Source organism: Takifugu rubripes, chromosome 16, assembly GCF_901000725.2.
Source record: "Takifugu rubripes chromosome 16, fTakRub1.2, whole genome shotgun sequence".
NCBI lineage: Eukaryota > Metazoa > Chordata > Actinopteri > Tetraodontiformes > Tetraodontidae > Takifugu > Takifugu rubripes.
The window spans coordinates 12743065-12759783 of NC_042300.1; the positions used below are offsets into that span (position 1 = coordinate 12743065).

A 16719-nucleotide genomic window follows, 5' to 3' on the forward strand; every position below is an offset into this window, starting at 1 on the left:
CACACACACCAGACACACACACACACCAGTCACACACACCAGTCACACACCAGACACACACACACCAGTCACACACACACCAGTCACACACACACCAGACACACACACACCAGACACACACACACCAGACACACACACACACCAGTCACACACCAGTTACGTTAAGACCGACTAGAGATTTTGTGCTTCCCATTAAAACGTCCCTATTTATATAAATTATATATTTATATATATTATATATTATATATATTTAACCATATCAGCTTATAAAACTCATCACCTTTAGATGATCGTCATTTAATTCATACGATCTTTATTCTAAATGTTTACAGGCAACACTGGAGAAGACGGATTTAAGCATCCTGGAAGCTTCAGGGATTCTGAGGCCGGATCCAAAGACCATCTGTGCACAGATGCACGGCAGAGGGCTCCACACCCGTGCACGTATCGGCGTGCACCATAACACGTGCACACGGAGCTGCACCTTGCTGAGCTTGGCCTCGTATTCCTCCACCAGCCGTTTCTTGTCTTGTTTGAGCTCCTCCACTCGCTCGGACAGAGAATCCACCTAAGAGAGGACAGGACGAGGGTCAGGGGTCAGGGGTCAGGGGTCAGAACCGGCTGCTCCATGAACAGTAGGAACCGAGCGTGCTGCTCCGCTGCTTCAGTACCTCGGCTTTGTGGAGCTGGACCAGCTTCTCCTGGTCTTTGCTGTAGTTGGCGTTCTGGCTCTGGTGGCTGCGCAGGAGGTCCTGGATCTCCTGCCTGTGCTGGGCCTTCAGCTCCTCCAGAGCACCTTTCTTCTCTTGCTCAAACTGGTTCTGGGCTTGGCTGAACGTGCGCAGCTTCTCCTCAAAGGAGCGTCGCATCTCCTCCACCTCCCTGGACATGGACACCACGCGCTGCGTGTGCTGCCAACACAGGAGCAGAGTGTGAAGAGTTAAATATAACAGGAAAACCTGCAAAGGCAAAACAGCCCCAGCGTCAGAGCATCAGGGGGTAGCTCGTGGGGCAAATGCTGCTCAGGCTGTGCAGCCTAAATCTGTGGAGAGGAGCGTGTAGAGCCTCGCAGCAGCAGAGCACTGCAGCAGTCTCAGCACGACCGGAGCAGACACCAGGAACACCGGATTATTCCCGTTATAACAGAAGGTGGAGCTTCAGGAAGCGAGTGTGTTGGAGGACGGCCCCTCTCCCTGTTGGGGCGGGGCAACACACCACGGTCTCACACACACTGGACGACCCGACCAGCAGTACCGGACGCTGCAGCGCTGTGTTTTATTATTTAAGCATCTGCTGCCAACGGAAATTGCAGGATGTGAAAAGCCCAAAACCCTTTCTGAAAATACATAATTCATTCGAAATCGAAGCTTGTGAAGTGGACGGTGGAGGAGGCGTGTGAGGCGAGACACTCACGTCACACCTTCGTCTACACACCCACGATGGGGGAGGGGGAGGAGGCAGGTGTGTGACAGGAACACACACTCTTCACGGTGCATCTCACAGCCTCCCAAACCAGGCAGGACCGACCAGCTCTGCCTCCAAAATAGGATCAAAACCCAAAAAGATCTTTGTTGTTGTTGTGTTGAAGCAGCCCTTAAGGATGCAGCAGAGAGGGAAGTGAGCCCGTTAGCAGGGGCCGCTAATGATGATGAGGAAATGGTGACTGAGCCCTGCTCAATATGTACACATTCAAAGCTTTCGCGTAATTTGGCTGCGTGCTTTGAAATAAGCATTTAATTTACCGACGCCTCATGATGGCGCAATCAGAGCGGAGCTACCCGGAGTGGAGCTACCCGGAGCGGAGCCACTCGGAGCGGAGCTACCCGGAGCGGAGCTACCCGGAGCGGAGCCACCCGGAGCGGAGCCACCCGGAGCGGAGCCACCCGGAGCGGAGCCACCCGGAGCGGAGCCACTCGGAGCGGAGCCACCCGGAGCGGAGCCACCCGGAGCGGAGCCACTCGGAGCGGAGCCACCCGGAGCGGAGCTACCCGGAGCGGAGCCACCCGGAGCGGAGCCACTCGGAGCGGAGCCACCCGGAGCGGAGCTACCCGGAGCGGAGCTACCCGGAGCGGAGCCACCCGGAGCGGAGCCACTCGGAGCGGAGCCACTCGGAGCGGAGCCACCCGGAGCGGAGCTACCCGGAGCGGAGCCACTCGGAGCGGAGCTACCCGGAGCGGAGCCACTCGGAGCGGAGCTACCCGGAGCGGAGCTACCCGGAGCGGAGCTATTCACCTGAACAGAAGCACAAACACATTTGCCCTCTAAAGGCCTCTGAAATTCAACAGAGAAGTTTTCTAAGACTGGAGCTGAATTATTAATGAGCTGAAATAATGAATCCAAAGCCGAAAGTGATGAGGAGATATTCAGCTCCGTCTTCCTTTCATGGAGGTGGTGAATAAGAGCATTCCTGCCCTTCCCCGACACTCCGACATATACTGCATGCTACCTACCTGATCCCTGCGTCACACCTGCACAGCAGCATGGTTGAGCCCGACGACCCCCACAGCTAACGTGAACATCGCTAAGCGGCGAGGTTTCAACGGCGTGAGTTTGGCCACCAAATGGAGCCAAGCGTCAGGACTGGCCGCGGAGCTCTGATGGCCGCTGGGCGCCACTCCACGCTCACGGCCACTTCCCCACGGAGAACCGTGACTCTGGCTGTAAACGCCATCAGCACCGACACCATGTTCACATCCCCAATATGTTGGCTGCACTTTAACGGGTCTGGGGGAGGAGGGGTGCCGGGTCGCATCCCTGCCCCATGATCAGGACACTAATGACACATTAGCTCTATTCATAGCAGCTACAGACAGTTAGCACGGATGTGTGGAGGTGCTGCTGTGATCTGCACGCACACGCACGCACCTGAGCCTCCGTGCACAGCTGCATGTCCTCCATCCTCTGACGGTAGCTCTCAAACTCCGCCAGTGCTTGACGCTTCATCCTCTCGTGGAGCTCCATGGATTCCTCCAGGGACTGGATCCGCCTCTTCAGGTCCATCTCATCGCTGATCTTCGTCTTGTACTGGGGCAAAGACGGAGGGCTCGGTTAGGGCTCGGTTCTGGAGCCAACGCTCCCCTTTCAGCCAGGGTTCAAGCACAAACCAAACTCATGTGGGGGAGAAGAGGACAGGTGACAGTAAAGACACAACATGGGCGGCGACTGGACGTCACGGCGCCGCCCAACGGCAGCGTAACGCAGCTTTGGCTGCTGGTGTTGGTCACCGGGCCTCAGAAGCAACAGCACCGAGGATGCACCTGGATAATGCTGGAAGCTCCTGCCCCTCCAGAGTCTGGACCCCGGGGAGGCAGGTGGCGCTGTGCTGTGGGCGGAGCTTTGGCTGCGACGTCCGTAATGAAGTCACTCCGGCCGCCTAAATCCTGTCTGAGCAGCAGTGTTGCATCAATAATTTAGCTCTCACAGGAAATAATATTGGAACCGACTGTAAATGGATCCAGCAGAACTATTGAAGAACCTCATCAGTTCCACCTCCAGTTCTCCTCCACACATCATGCTGCAGATCCAGAACCACCCGTCTGATCAGAGTGGGACCGATGATAGAACAGAGCGCCTTTCAAAGGGAGTCAGGAGGGACTGACTCAGCCAAAGAATAAAGAATAAACCTGTAATATCTTCTCTCGGGTCTCTGAGAGAATCTGCTGCACCTCCTCCTCGTGGGCCTCCTTCAGCGTGGCGATGGCGGCCTCGTGCTCGTCGTTTTTTGTGTTGAGTGCATAGATGACCTGCAGGAGAGGGAAGAGGAAACCCGTTATTATTAGCCAGGATCAAAGCTGGCGTGAGGACGGGCAGCTGCGTTGGCGCCGTCGCCGTGCAGAACCAGCAACCGTACAGCAGCCGTCAGATCACGCCGTCGTGCACAAGCTGCCGTGCACACGCTGCCGTGCACACGCCGCCGTGCACACGCCGCCGTGCACACGCCGCCGTGCACAAGCTGCCGTGCACACGCCGCCGTGCACAAGCCGCCGTGCACACGCCGCCGTGCACACGCCGCCGTGCACACGCCGCCGTGCACAAGCTGCCGTGCACACGCCGCCGTGCACACGCCGCCGTGCACAAGCGACGAGGCCGAACACGTCGGCGCCTCAGTGGTTCTGTCAGTGCCGCCCCATAATTTAGAAATCGGTTGGCGTCTTTGACTCTGACAGAAATAAGACAAACAGTTGTGCATGAGAGTGACCTTTAACCCCCCCCAGGTCTCCCGTGTCCACATGAGAACCCACCAGTTTCCCCTGAGACATCAGGAAAAGCGTCCTGTTGCTCACACATGCAGCCATGAAGGAGCAGCCCCCCCCTATATAAACGCAGAGCATTTATATAGGGGGGGGCAGCAATGAGGGCCACGCCGTGTCAGCTGGGCGAGTCCGAGATCTGCCCCACGGGGATCCGAGATCTGCCCCACGAGGATCCAAGATCTGCCCCACGAGGATCCGAGATCTGCTGTCAAACGCTGGAGGAGTTTTGAACCTTATAATCTCTCTTCTGGACTTTTTGACTTGACTGAACACTTTCCTTCTTTCTTTTCTTTCCCTTTTCACCACAGTCCCACAAACAATAAAATATTCATATTTTGGATCCAAGTTCACGTATTAAAACCCTCTAATTAGATTAACAGATTAAGGATGCACCAAATTGATGGTGAAGCGCGCCGTTGAAACGTGGGATCAAAGGCGAGCGCAGCAGCCTCACGAGCACCAAAGACCAGACTGGAGGATAAAAGAGAAAGATTCTCTTTCATCTCCACATCACTCAAACCTCTTTTCTTGTTCCAAGAAGAATCAGACGTCCACGGGGTCGCGACCTCTATCGTTCAGCCATGTGACATTTTTAAAAGCGTGTTGGCCTTCAGAGGCCGGCGGCGTGGACGTGCAGCTGGGTTTCTGAGGCAGCGTATTGATTTCTGCACGTCTGGGAATATGAAACCGTTGAGCACGAGGACGAAGGGCAACCAGAAGAGGCAGCATTTAATTGCTGCAACAACTATCGATGTGCCATTTCACCAGCGGAGCCCTGGTAGCCAGCGAGCATATCGGGGGGCTCTTCAGTGGAAAACTGGTTCAGCCCTTTTCTGGCGTCATGGAGACGAACCGAGAGTCATTGAAGCCAAAGTCGTATAAAACGGTGCCGTCACCCAGCGTGAAACGTGGAGGAGGTTGTGGGTTCCAACATGGGTTCCAGCATGGGTTCCAACATGGGTTCCATCATGGGTTCCAGAATGGGTTCCAACATGGGTTCCAGAATGGGTTCCATCATGGGTTCCAACATGGGTTCCATCATGGGTTCCATCATGGGTTCCAGAATGGGTTCCATCATGGGTTCCAACATGGGTTCCAGAATGGGTTCCATCATGGGTTCCAACATGGGTTCCAACATGGGTTCCAGAATGGGTTCCATCATGGGTTCCAACATGGGTTCCAACATGGGTTCCAGAATGGGTTCCATCATGGGTTCCAACATGGGTTCCAACATGGGTTCCATCATGGGTTCCAACATGGGTTCCATCATGGGTTCCATCATGGGTTCCATCATGGGTTCCAGAAGAGGGGGAGGAGAGGGGGGAGGAGACTATTGAGAGACTGAACGATGCAGAAAACCTTCTGGTCCTTCAGGACCACCGTCAGGCCGTCCCTCATGATTCTGGTCCTGCTCCCGGGTTTCTTCCCTGTGTTGGAGGTTTGCTGGATTCACAGTAAATGAACGAACATCTCTGAACCACATGGAGGATGGAAACATTGTTGCCAAAGACTGAGCAGGAGGTGGCTGCTCACAAAAGGGAAACCAGAACCATCTGGACCATCTGAACCATCTGGGCCCAAAGCTGCGTCCCCCCTCCCATAATCCCGCTTCACCAAAACACCCCAGAATGAAGAAGATCCACGAGGACTTGATGACACCCAGACTTTTCCAGCCTCTTTTTGCTGAGTCGGTTTTGTCCCGCATGATGACGCTGCGGTTCCACACGGGTCTAGGATGGGCCGAGGGGACGGGAAGCTCCAGCTAGCCCAGCCCAGATCACAGGCTGCGTGCTGGACACGGACGTGGAGGCCGGCCACGTATTTGGGAGACTTCAAAGCTTCAAAGATTTAGCATCCAGCCTCACACACTGTGTGACACCATCAAAAATGGGATGTTGCCAGAACAAGTTCCTTCCCAGCGAAGGAAGGTTCTAAATGTTCCACAGGACTTCCTTTACTTGTTAATCCTGGCACATTGTTTACGCTTACTTGTGTTCCATTATGACACGAAACGCTAACGAAGAACCAGAACATGCAGGAAATGTTTCAGCTGAGCTCATAAACCCGTCAGATATGTGTGTAGAGGAATCTTCTGCTCCTTTACGTGTCCCTCAACACCTCCTCTGGGACCGTTAGTAGGTTCACTGCAGAGATCAAAGGAGCTGAGGACCAAAGGAGTCCTCTGACCTGCTGCCACCAAACGGTCACCTGAGAGCTCCGCCCTCTATTAGCTGCTCCGCCCTCTATCAGCTGCTCCGCCCTCTATTAGCTGCTCCGTCCTCTATTAGCTGCTCCGCCCTCTATCAGCTGCTCCGCCCTCTCTATTAGCTGCTCCGTCCTCTCTATTAGCTGCTCCGCCCTCTATTAGCTGCTCCGCCCTCTATCAGCTGCTCCGTCCTCTCTATTAGCTGCTCCGCCCTCTATTAGCTGCTCCGTCCTCTCTATTAGCTGCTCCGCCCTCTCTATTAGCTGCTCCGTCCTCTCTATTAGCTGCTCCGTCCTCTCTATTAGCTGCTCCGCCCTCTCTATTAGCTGCTCTGTCCTCTATTAGCTGCTCCGCCCTCTATTAGCTGCTCCGCCCTCTCTATTAGCTGCTCCGTCCTCTCTATTAGCTGCTCCGTCCTCTCTATTAGCTGCTCCGCCCTCTATTAGCTGATCCGTCCTCTCTATTAGCTGCTCCGCCCTCTATTAGCTGCTCCGCCCTCTCTATTAGCTGCTCCGCCCTCTCTATTAGCTGCTCCGCCCTCTCTATTAGCTGCTCCGTCCTCTCTATTAGCTGCTCCGTCCTCTATTAGCTGCTCCGCCCTCTCTATTAGCTGCTCCGCCCTCTCTATTAGCTGCTCCGCCCTCTCTATTAGCTGCTCCGTCCTCTCTATTAGCTGCTCCGCCCTCTATTAGCTGATCCGTCCTCTCTATTAGCTGCTCCGCCCTCTATTAGCTGCTCCGCCCTCTCTATTAGCTGCTCCGCCCTCTCTATTAGCTGCTCCGCCCTCTCTATTAGCTGCTCCGTCCTCTCTATTAGCTGCTCCGTCCTCTCTATTAGCTGCTCCGCCCTCTATTAGCTGCTCCGTCCTCTCTATTAGCTGCTCCGCCCTCTCTATTAGCTGCTCTGTCCTCTATTAGCTGCTCCGCCCTCTATTAGCTGCTCCGCCCTCTCTATTAGCTGCTCCGTCCTCTCTATTAGCTGCTCCGTCCTCTCTATTAGCTGCTCCGCCCTCTATTAGCTGATCCGTCCTCTCTATTAGCTGCTCCGCCCTCTATTAGCTGCTCCGCCCTCTCTATTAGCTGCTCCGCCCTCTCTATTAGCTGCTCCGCCCTCTCTATTAGCTGCTCCGCCCTCTCTATTAGCTGCTCCGTCCTCTCTATCAGCTGCTCCGTCTCTGCTGAGCCGACATTAGGAGCTGATGACCAACAGCCTTTATTCCCGGGAGCTTAATACTTAAAAACATTAAAAATCCAAACACACCCACGGGATCGTCTCCAACACCGGAGCATCTCAGGAACAGCAGGTGAGAGGAACTCTAAAATGTCCTCACGTCACGTTCGTCTCGTCCTTCCTGTCCCTCCATTCAGGTGAAGGACGCGTTCGGTCCCACGCGATGCTCTGCAGAGGAGGAGGACGGTTCCTGGGAGCCTGTGGAGAGCAGAGCTGCCACATCAAGCTTTGCTTCCAAGGCTGCTCCTCCATATCTGCCTCCGCTCACTGGACCCACCAGACCCAGCGGGCCCACCAGACCCAGCGGGCCCACCGGGCCCAGCAGACCCACCAGACCCAGCAGACCCACCGGGCCCAGCAGACCCACCAGACCCAGCGGGCCCACCGGGCCCAGCAGACCCACCAGACCCAGCAGACCCACCAGACCCAGCAGACCCACCGGGCCCAGCAGACCCACCGGACCCACCGGGCCCAGCAGACCCACCAGACCCACCGGGCCCAGCAGACCCACCGGACCCATCGGGCCCAGCAGACCCACCGGGCCCAGCGCTCACACACTCATGCGCTGCTAGCCAATAATCTCCCATCAGCCTTTGATGTCCCCCCAGGGTCCTGCTGCCTTATTGAGGATTGGAAGAATTAGAAAGAGTCTCCATCAATCTGTTCATTTTGTTTCAAATGTGCTGAAGGTTCTGTTGGCTCGTGGATCCAAACCGAGCCTCACTGGCGGCGCAGGAATGATCAGCAGCCACTCACTCTCCACCCCAAAGCGATTCGGAGATAAGAGCCAAATGTTTTCATGTTTAAACGGAGGTTTGCAGGCAGCTGGTTTCTGCTCCCGTTCACCTTCATGCTGCAGAAGGTCAGGATTCCATTTGTTATATGACTAAACCCAATCGGACCCGGTCACTTAGACCCCAGAGCAAAGTGTAGCTAATCAATGCTAGCTGCAGCTGCAGGAACAGGCATCTAACCGGAGTATTGGCAGGGAACAAATCCAAAATATTCCATCCGAACACCACCACCCCACACAAGCCAACACCGGGAAGTGAACAAACTTTTGCTTTTTGGGGCTAAAATAGAATCATGGGATCTTGGCACATGTAGAACTGGCGTTAACAAAGGGAGCAGAAATCAGACGGACCAGGCTGAAGGTTCCACAGGTGCCTGGAACAGATTTAGAAGAGAGGGGGAGGACGTTCTACTGTAATTACAGCCTGAACAGAGAGGTGGAGAGGAAGGACAGAGACGAGAGGCTCAGACACACACACACACACACACGCGCACGCACGCACGCACGCACACACACACGCGCACGCACACACACACACACACACACACGCACGCACACACACGCACGCACACACACGCGGCTGCAGTCAAACGATCTGATTGGCAAGTCTTACAGCGGTCACCATGGTAACAGGACAGCTGTTTCTACTGAAAAAAATGATGCTGCCGTGTGTTTGCTGGTACTTCTGGTTGAACCAGAACTGATGAGGCAGCAGCTAAGAGCTGCGAGGACCCGGCGGGCAGCACCGGGACGGGAGGGGGGACGGACCACGGCTGGAATAATCACGGGAATCGCGGGAATTATGACAATCTGAGCCAAGTCCAGCTTGTGATGCCCAAAGACGCTTTAACAAGCTGGTGCTCTATTCCCCAACAAGCACTCAGAAGCGGCGCCGGCTCGGCCCGGTATCGACAGCCCGCTGAAGCCCTTTGGGTCCATTCTCCTCCACACAATAAGAGTCTATAAACGGCGAACGGGCGACATTAGACCCTCGCTGAGACAAATCGATTTTATCTATCTGGAAAATACAGAGTCCTGTGCCTCATGTGTCGCCACGGCAACAGAAGAAAAGAAAAGCTGATCTGATTTCCTTTAGCTATATGTGACACATCCGGCCGATCCAGGAAACGTTGAGCAACACCATAATCCAATCGGAATAAATCTGTTCCGACTCAATCGGACAGGACTGTCACAACCTCAGAGCATCTCTAAGCTGGAGGAGAACGTCGACCTGGAGCCTCCAGAGGTGAGTGAACCTGACCGTGGTTCCCTCACTGAGCTCCAGAACATCTGCACATCTGTCCCGCCCCACCACCAGGACTGAGGGAACCCCCCCCTGGATGGACCGTCCTCCCCTACAGCTGGAGCCAGCTCCAGGGAGGGGGTCTGCTCCATCCCCTGCGTTCGACCTTCTCAGTGAATGAAAGACATTGATTGAAGGAAGAAGGACGCTGCTGCTTGCTGAGCTCTGCACGGTTCCGTTTCTGGGCCGGACCTGCAGCAGCTGGACCTGCAGCAGCTGGACCTGCAGCAGCTGGACCTGCAGCAGCTGGACCTGCAGCAACTGGACCTGCAGCAACTGGACCTGCAGCAACTGGACCTGCAGCAACTGGACCTGCAGCAACTGGACCTGCAGCAGCTGGACCTGCAGCAACTGGACCTGCAGCAGCTGGACCTGCAGCAACTGGACCTGCAGCAACTGGACCTGCAGCAGCTGGACCTGAAGCAACTGGACCTGCAGCAGCTGGACCTGCAGCAGCTGGACCTGCAGCAGCTGGACCTGCAGCTGGACCTGCAGCAGCTGGACCTGCAGCAACTGGACCTGCAGCAACTGGACCTGCAGCAGCTGGACCTGCAGCAGCTGGACCAGCAGCAGCTGGACCAGCAGCAGCTGGACCTGCAGCTGGACCTGCAGCAGCTGGACCTGCAGCAGCTGGACCTGCAGCAGCTGGACCTGCAGCTGGTACCTGCGCAGCTGGACCTGCAGCTGGACCTGCAGCAGCTGGACCTGCAGCTGGACCTGCAGCAGCTGGACCTGCAGCAGCTGGACCTGCAGCTGGACCTGCAGCAGCTGGACCTGCAGCAGCTGGACCTGCAGCTGGACCTGCAGCAGCTGGACCTGCAGCAGCTGGACCTGCAGCTGGACCTGCAGCAGCTGGACCTGCAGCAGCTGGACCTGTAGCAGCTGGACCTGCAGCAGCTGGACCTGCAGCAGCTGGACCTGCAGCAGCTGGACCTGCAGCAGCTGGACCTGCAACTGGACCTGCAGCAGCTGGACCTGCAGCAGCTGGACCTGCAGCAGCTGGACCTGCAGCTGGACCTGCAGCAGCTGGACCTGCAGCTGGACCTGCAGCTGGACCTGCAGCAGCTGGACCTGCAGCAGCTGGACCTGCAGCTGGACCTGCAGCAGCTGGACCTGCAGCAGCTGGACCTGCAGCAGCTGGACCTGCAGCAGCTGGACCTGCAGCAGCTGGACCTGCAGCAGCTGGACCTGCAGCAACTGGACCTGCAGCAGCTGGACCTGCAGGAGCTGGACCTGCAGCAGCTGGACCGCAGCAGCTGGACCTGCAGGAGCTGGACCTGCAGGAGCTGGACCTGCAGCAGCTGGGACCTGCAGCAGCTGGACCTGCAGCAGCTGGACCTGCAGCAGCTGGACCTGCAGCTGGACCTGCAGCAGCTGGACCTGCAGCAGCTGGACCTGCAGCAGCTGGACCTGCGTCCGTAGGCGTCACATATGGTGGCAGAGCGGAGGCAGACGTGCACGTCCTGCTTCTGTTGCTGCTGTAGAGAATCAGGTCAGATGAGTCAGCAGCGCCGTGGTTCTGACCCGCCTGATGCTGCGGACGCCTTTAGCTCTTCCGCTCCCGTCTCGCCGTTTGTCCTGTGGTCTGTGGTTATGGTTAAATGATGGTGGTTGGAACGGGTCAGCGGAGGCCACCGCGGGACCACGAGGACGGAGAGGTGTTGATGTTTCCTCGAACGTGTCTGTTGCTGGTCACGGCACCGGTGTTGAGCTTTGATCTTGTTTCAGGAGCTTTGATCCTGTTTCTTGACACCTTCGAGGATTTCCGCCAGCTAAATACTCCAGAGCTCCTCTTTTAGCATCAGCTGCACTCCAGCGTTTGCTTCTCGTTCTGCGTTTAAGCCGTGAAACAGAACAGAACTGACGACAATCTGGAGTCTGTTTGGCATGAAAACACCCGAACGGATCTTTACGGATCTTTACGGATCTTTACGGATCTTATCCAACGTTAGCTAAACGCTCTCAAGGGAACTCTTTTACATATTTACTCACTTTTGTTTTTGCAGTTGGTTTTAAAGTTTGTTGCCAGAATTTATGTGAGTTTCATCTCATTGTTGAAGGTGATTGAAAGACAATAATGGAATTTACATATTTGACATATTTGACATATAATTTACATATTTGGTGTTTAAATTAAAGGAACTATTAAACTGCTAACAAAACATTACTAATGTGGATCAACTATATGCTCATTTCATCCATTGTTAAAAGAAATAAAACGTATTATTATTTCTGGTGTGTGTGTGTGTGCGTGTGTGTGTGTGTGTCCAGGTGGTGGCCTGTTTACCCATTCAACCATCTATTTCAAGCTGTCTCTCCCACAGCATGGACGAACCCTGACCGACACCATCACTGCCCAACGGCTACACACACACACACACACACACACACACACACACACACACACACACACACACGCATGCTGTTCCTCGATCTGATACCAGCATCAGAAGAACAGTTTTAAGCGTGTGTGTGTGTGTGTGTGTGTGTGTGTGTGTGATGAACGTCCGAGGCTGCTGAATGAGGCCTGCAGCATTACATCACCTGCATCCCATCAGTCTGCTGTGGCAGGACTGGATCCGCCCCCCGTCCCTGTGCCGGCCCATCCTGGACCCACATGGACTCATTTTAAACTGGACTGTGTTCTGATGAGACTCATTGACTCCGTTAGCAGTAGCATCCATCATCCATCCATCATCCATCCCTCATCCATCCATCCCTCATCCATCCACCAGCCATCATCCATCATCCATCCCTCCCTCATCCATCCCTCATCCATCCATCCCTCATCCATCCATCATCCCTCATCCATCCATCCCTCATCCATCCATCATCCCTCCATCGATCCCTCATCCATCCCTCATCCATCCATCCATCATCCCTCCATCCATCCATCATCCCTCCATCGATCCCTCATCCATCCATCCATCATCCCTCATCCATCCATCCCTCATCCATCCATCCCTCATCCATCATCCCTCATCCACCCACCTCCTTGAACTACAACTTCCTACATGTTCTTCTTACATGTTCTTCCTGCATGTTCTTCCTCATGTTCTTCCTCATGTTTTTCCTCATGTTCTTCCTCATGTTCTTCCTCATGTTTTTCCTGCATGTTTTTCCTCATGTTTTTCCTCATGTTCTTCTTCATGTTCTTCCTGCATCTGCGTGGGACTGAGGTCCTCCAACCAGCCACGACTGCTTCCTCTGAGTTGTCTTCATTGTTCCTCGGGGTCTTGGACTCTTTTCCCGGGCAGCCATCCCAGCCTCTACGATGGGAAGCTGAAACATTCCAAGGCTTTATTGGGCTGCTGACCTCGATACGTCTCAGCCTGAGTGTTTCCAACACAAAAGCAGCAGCCACGCAGAATGCTGCCCCCTGAGGTGGCCCGGCTCCCGGGTCGGTTCTTCTGGGCAGCCAGGTCAGCAGATCAGAGACAAACTAGTGAAGCCACTCTCTGAACGGAGGGTCGCTCTCCTGAAGGGTCGTAGGCGGGCGCCCTGCGAATCACCGCTACGACATCACAGCCGGCGTGACGTCACGTTTAGCTTCATGGCTTTTGTCCGTCCATAAACGGACCGCTTCCCAACCAGCCAAAGGCCCCATTAAGGCCGGAGAGGAGCGGCAAAAGTGGATTAACGGAATCTTGCAAAGATACACGAAGACGCAACGTTCGCATTTGTGACCGATGAGCTTTACGGTTCATCGTGAAGCGCCGCTCCGAAGCACAAACGCTGAGTCAGGAGGCGGCGTTCGCCCAGGCGAGCAGGTCAGGGAGCTTCCTGGCTGAGGACACGTTTACGGGGATCACCTGCACCGCCGCGGAGGCTCAGAGCTTCTGAGGTTCTAATTCGCTGAATTTCCCACAATGCACTTGGTTCCAAACAGCATCAAACGTTGATCATATTGAATTAAAAGAGGCGGAGACTTTTCTTAATCAGAAGTTTTCTTTTCACGCTCCGCTCAATCCTGCTGACGAGCTCCAGCGAAGGAGCGACATGGGATCACAAACCTCTGAGGACGAGAGTCCAGCACCTCTGAAGAGTGGCCGAAGCCAAGACCGACCTCCGTGGACCCGAAGGTCAAACCTTCAGGACCTTACATACATCACATATTAATAGAGATATATATATATGTGTGTGTGTGTGTGTGTGTGTGTTTACTGTCGTACAACTATCACGGTTGGTGTTGGTATTTCTGGTTTCCACCACTATTTAATGGGAACGCAGTCTCGGCCGGTGCTGCTGTTTGGACGTCCTTTACCTGGAGGGAGGACGGAGATAAACAGAGACGGGGGGGGGGGGGGGGGGGGGGCGGTTCTCTGGGCTTTGGTCAATCAAACAGCAGCGAGGAAGCGGTTCATGAAAGATGATTCCAGGTTCGGATTCTTCTGTGCCACAATATGAAAGCTGACATTTTTATAATCTCCGTACATCACAGCAGCATCAAATAAGAGATTAGCTACAGACCAGCATACTACAGATCCCATAATGCACCAGACAGCCTGCAGAGCCGCATTCCTCCGTCAGCACGTCCCTCTGGGTCTGTTGCTGTGAGAGGAGGGTCTGTTGCTGTGAGAGGAGGGTCTGTTGCTGTGAGAGGAGGGTCTGTTGCTGTTAGAGGAGGGTCTGTTGCTGTTAGAGGAGGGTCTGTTGCTGTGAGAGGAGGGTCTGTTGCTGTGAGAGGAGGGTCTGTTGCTGTGAGAGGAGGGTCTGTTGCTGTTAGAGGAGGGTCTGTTGCTGTGAGAGGAGGGTCTGTTGCTGTGAGAGGAGGGTCTGTTGCTGTGAGAGGAGGGTCTGTTGCTGTGAGAGGAGGGTCTGTTGCTGTGAGAGGAGGGTCTGTTGCTGTTAGAGGAGGGTCTGTTGCTGTGAGAGGAGGGTCTGTTGCTGTGAGAGGAGGGTCTGTTGCTGTGAGAGGAGGGTCTGTTGCTGTGAGAGGAGGGTCTGTTGCTGTGAGAGGAGGGTCTGTTGCCTTGTTCACACCTGATGTACGGAACTCAGACACTGTATGCTAGCACCAACTGTTCCATCCATCCACCCATCCATCATCCATCACCCATCCATCCATCCATCATCCACCCATCCATCCATCCATCCATCCATCCATCATCCACCCATCCATCCATCCATCATCCATCCATCCATTCATCATCCATCCATCATCCATCACCATCCATCCATCATCCATCACCCATCCATCCATCCATCCATCCATCCATCATCCCCCATCCATCCATCCATCATCCACCCACCCATCCATCATCCACCCACCCATCCATCCATCCATCCATCCATCCATCCATCCATCACCCATCCATCATCCATCCATCCACCCATCCATCCATCCATCATCCACCCACCCATCCATCCATTCATCCATCACCCATCCATCCACCCATCCATCATCCATCACCCATCCATCCATCATCCATCACCCATCCATCCATCATCCATCACCCATCCATCCATCCATCATCCACCCATCCATCCATCCATCATCCACCCACCCACCCATCCATCCATCCACCTATCCACCCATCCACCCACCCACCCACCCATCCATCATCCATCCACCCACCCATCCATCCATCCACCCATCCATCCACCCACCCACCCATCCATCATCCATCACCCATCCATCCATCATCCATCACCCATCCATCCATCCATCATCCACCCATCCATCCATCCATCATCCACCCACCCACCCATCCATCCATCCATCCACCTATCCACCCATCCATCCACCCATCCACCCACCCACCCATCCATCCACCCACCCACCCACCCATCCATCCATCCACCCATCCATCCATCCATCATCCATCCACATCATATTTCCAGGTCTTACACCACGTTGTGCTCTCACAGTTTTCCAAAGCTTCAGATTCAGAAGCCTCGTTGTCGGTCACAGATCAGGAATAAAGGAGTTTATGTTTAGAGCTGTGGAGGAACGGCTCCACACCAATGCTCCGTTCATGTTCCGCCTCTGCTGATGTAAAACGTGCGCAGCTGCACTCGCCCACAGGCCTCAACATGGCTACCGCGGCGACAGCGACATCGTTAGGAAGCTCCTCAGACAGGAATAATCTTCCGAGACGGAGATCCTCGTTTCAGATGATTTGCAGCGAGGAGGTGGAGGACGGACGCAAACGTCCCGTTTCAGTGCTACAAACATGTTTTTCCTCGCTGCAGATAAACAAAAGCGCCAACGCTCGCCAATCCCCGATCTGGGCTGGAGACAGGAAGAGAGCAGGGACAGAACAGAGGAAACGGAGCCAGGAACCCCTCCCAGGATGGTGGACAGCAGTTCGCTCAGTTGACGTGTTGAATCGCTCTAATAAGCTTTTAGCTCGGATCAGCACAGAAAGAGGGAATAAACGCCATGAGTGGAATACGGAACGAGCCAAGGAAAGAGTTAAGAATTCCAGAGTGAACAAACTAAAACGATCCTCTACGTCGCTGATGAAGCCGCCATCAACCTGGAATCTGCCACTCTGGGAGCTGCTGCCCTCCGGCCGGCTGCTCCGTTCCAGACGGAACAGTCGAACATCTCCAAGGTCGAGCATCAGGGCCTCGTTACACAGGCAGCTCGGAACGAGCCACGTATGCACATTAGTCCCAGCACGAGAGGAGAAATCGTCACGCGTGTAAACCTGGAAACTACTGCGGTGTTGGAGGGCAAGGAGCTCCTGGAGGGCAAGGAGCTCCTGGAGGGCAAGGAGCTGCTTCCTCACAGACAGGCAGACAGGCAGACAGACAGGCAGACAGACAGGCAGGGGGATGTTACTTAATGAAATCTGACAGTGGGTGAAGAAGCACCCTGTGGAGGTTAATAGTATAAAAATTATATTTAGAGATTTGACAGAAGGTAATGGCTGCTGCTGCTGCTGCTGCTGCTGTAGCTGCTGCTGTAGCTGCTGCTGCTGTAGCT

The 16719-nt window shown here is 54.7% G+C and overlaps 1 protein-coding gene across 2 annotated transcripts in view; it reads right to left on the reverse strand.

The window, feature by feature from the left end:
• The window catches only part of fam184ab (family with sequence similarity 184 member Ab), a 55294-nt gene that overhangs the window by 28199 nt on the left and 10376 nt on the right, over positions 1-16719 (reverse strand). For both annotated transcript variants that reach the window (XM_029849723.1, XM_029849724.1), the window contains exons 2-5: positions 3624-3743; positions 2866-3024; positions 672-911; positions 485-568 (exon numbers count right to left, since the gene is read on the reverse strand). In XM_029849723.1, the coding sequence (XP_029705583.1) occupies positions 485-568; positions 672-911; positions 2866-3024; positions 3624-3743 (603 nt within the window). The remainder of the gene's footprint in view (positions 1-484; positions 569-671; positions 912-2865; positions 3025-3623; positions 3744-16719) is intronic.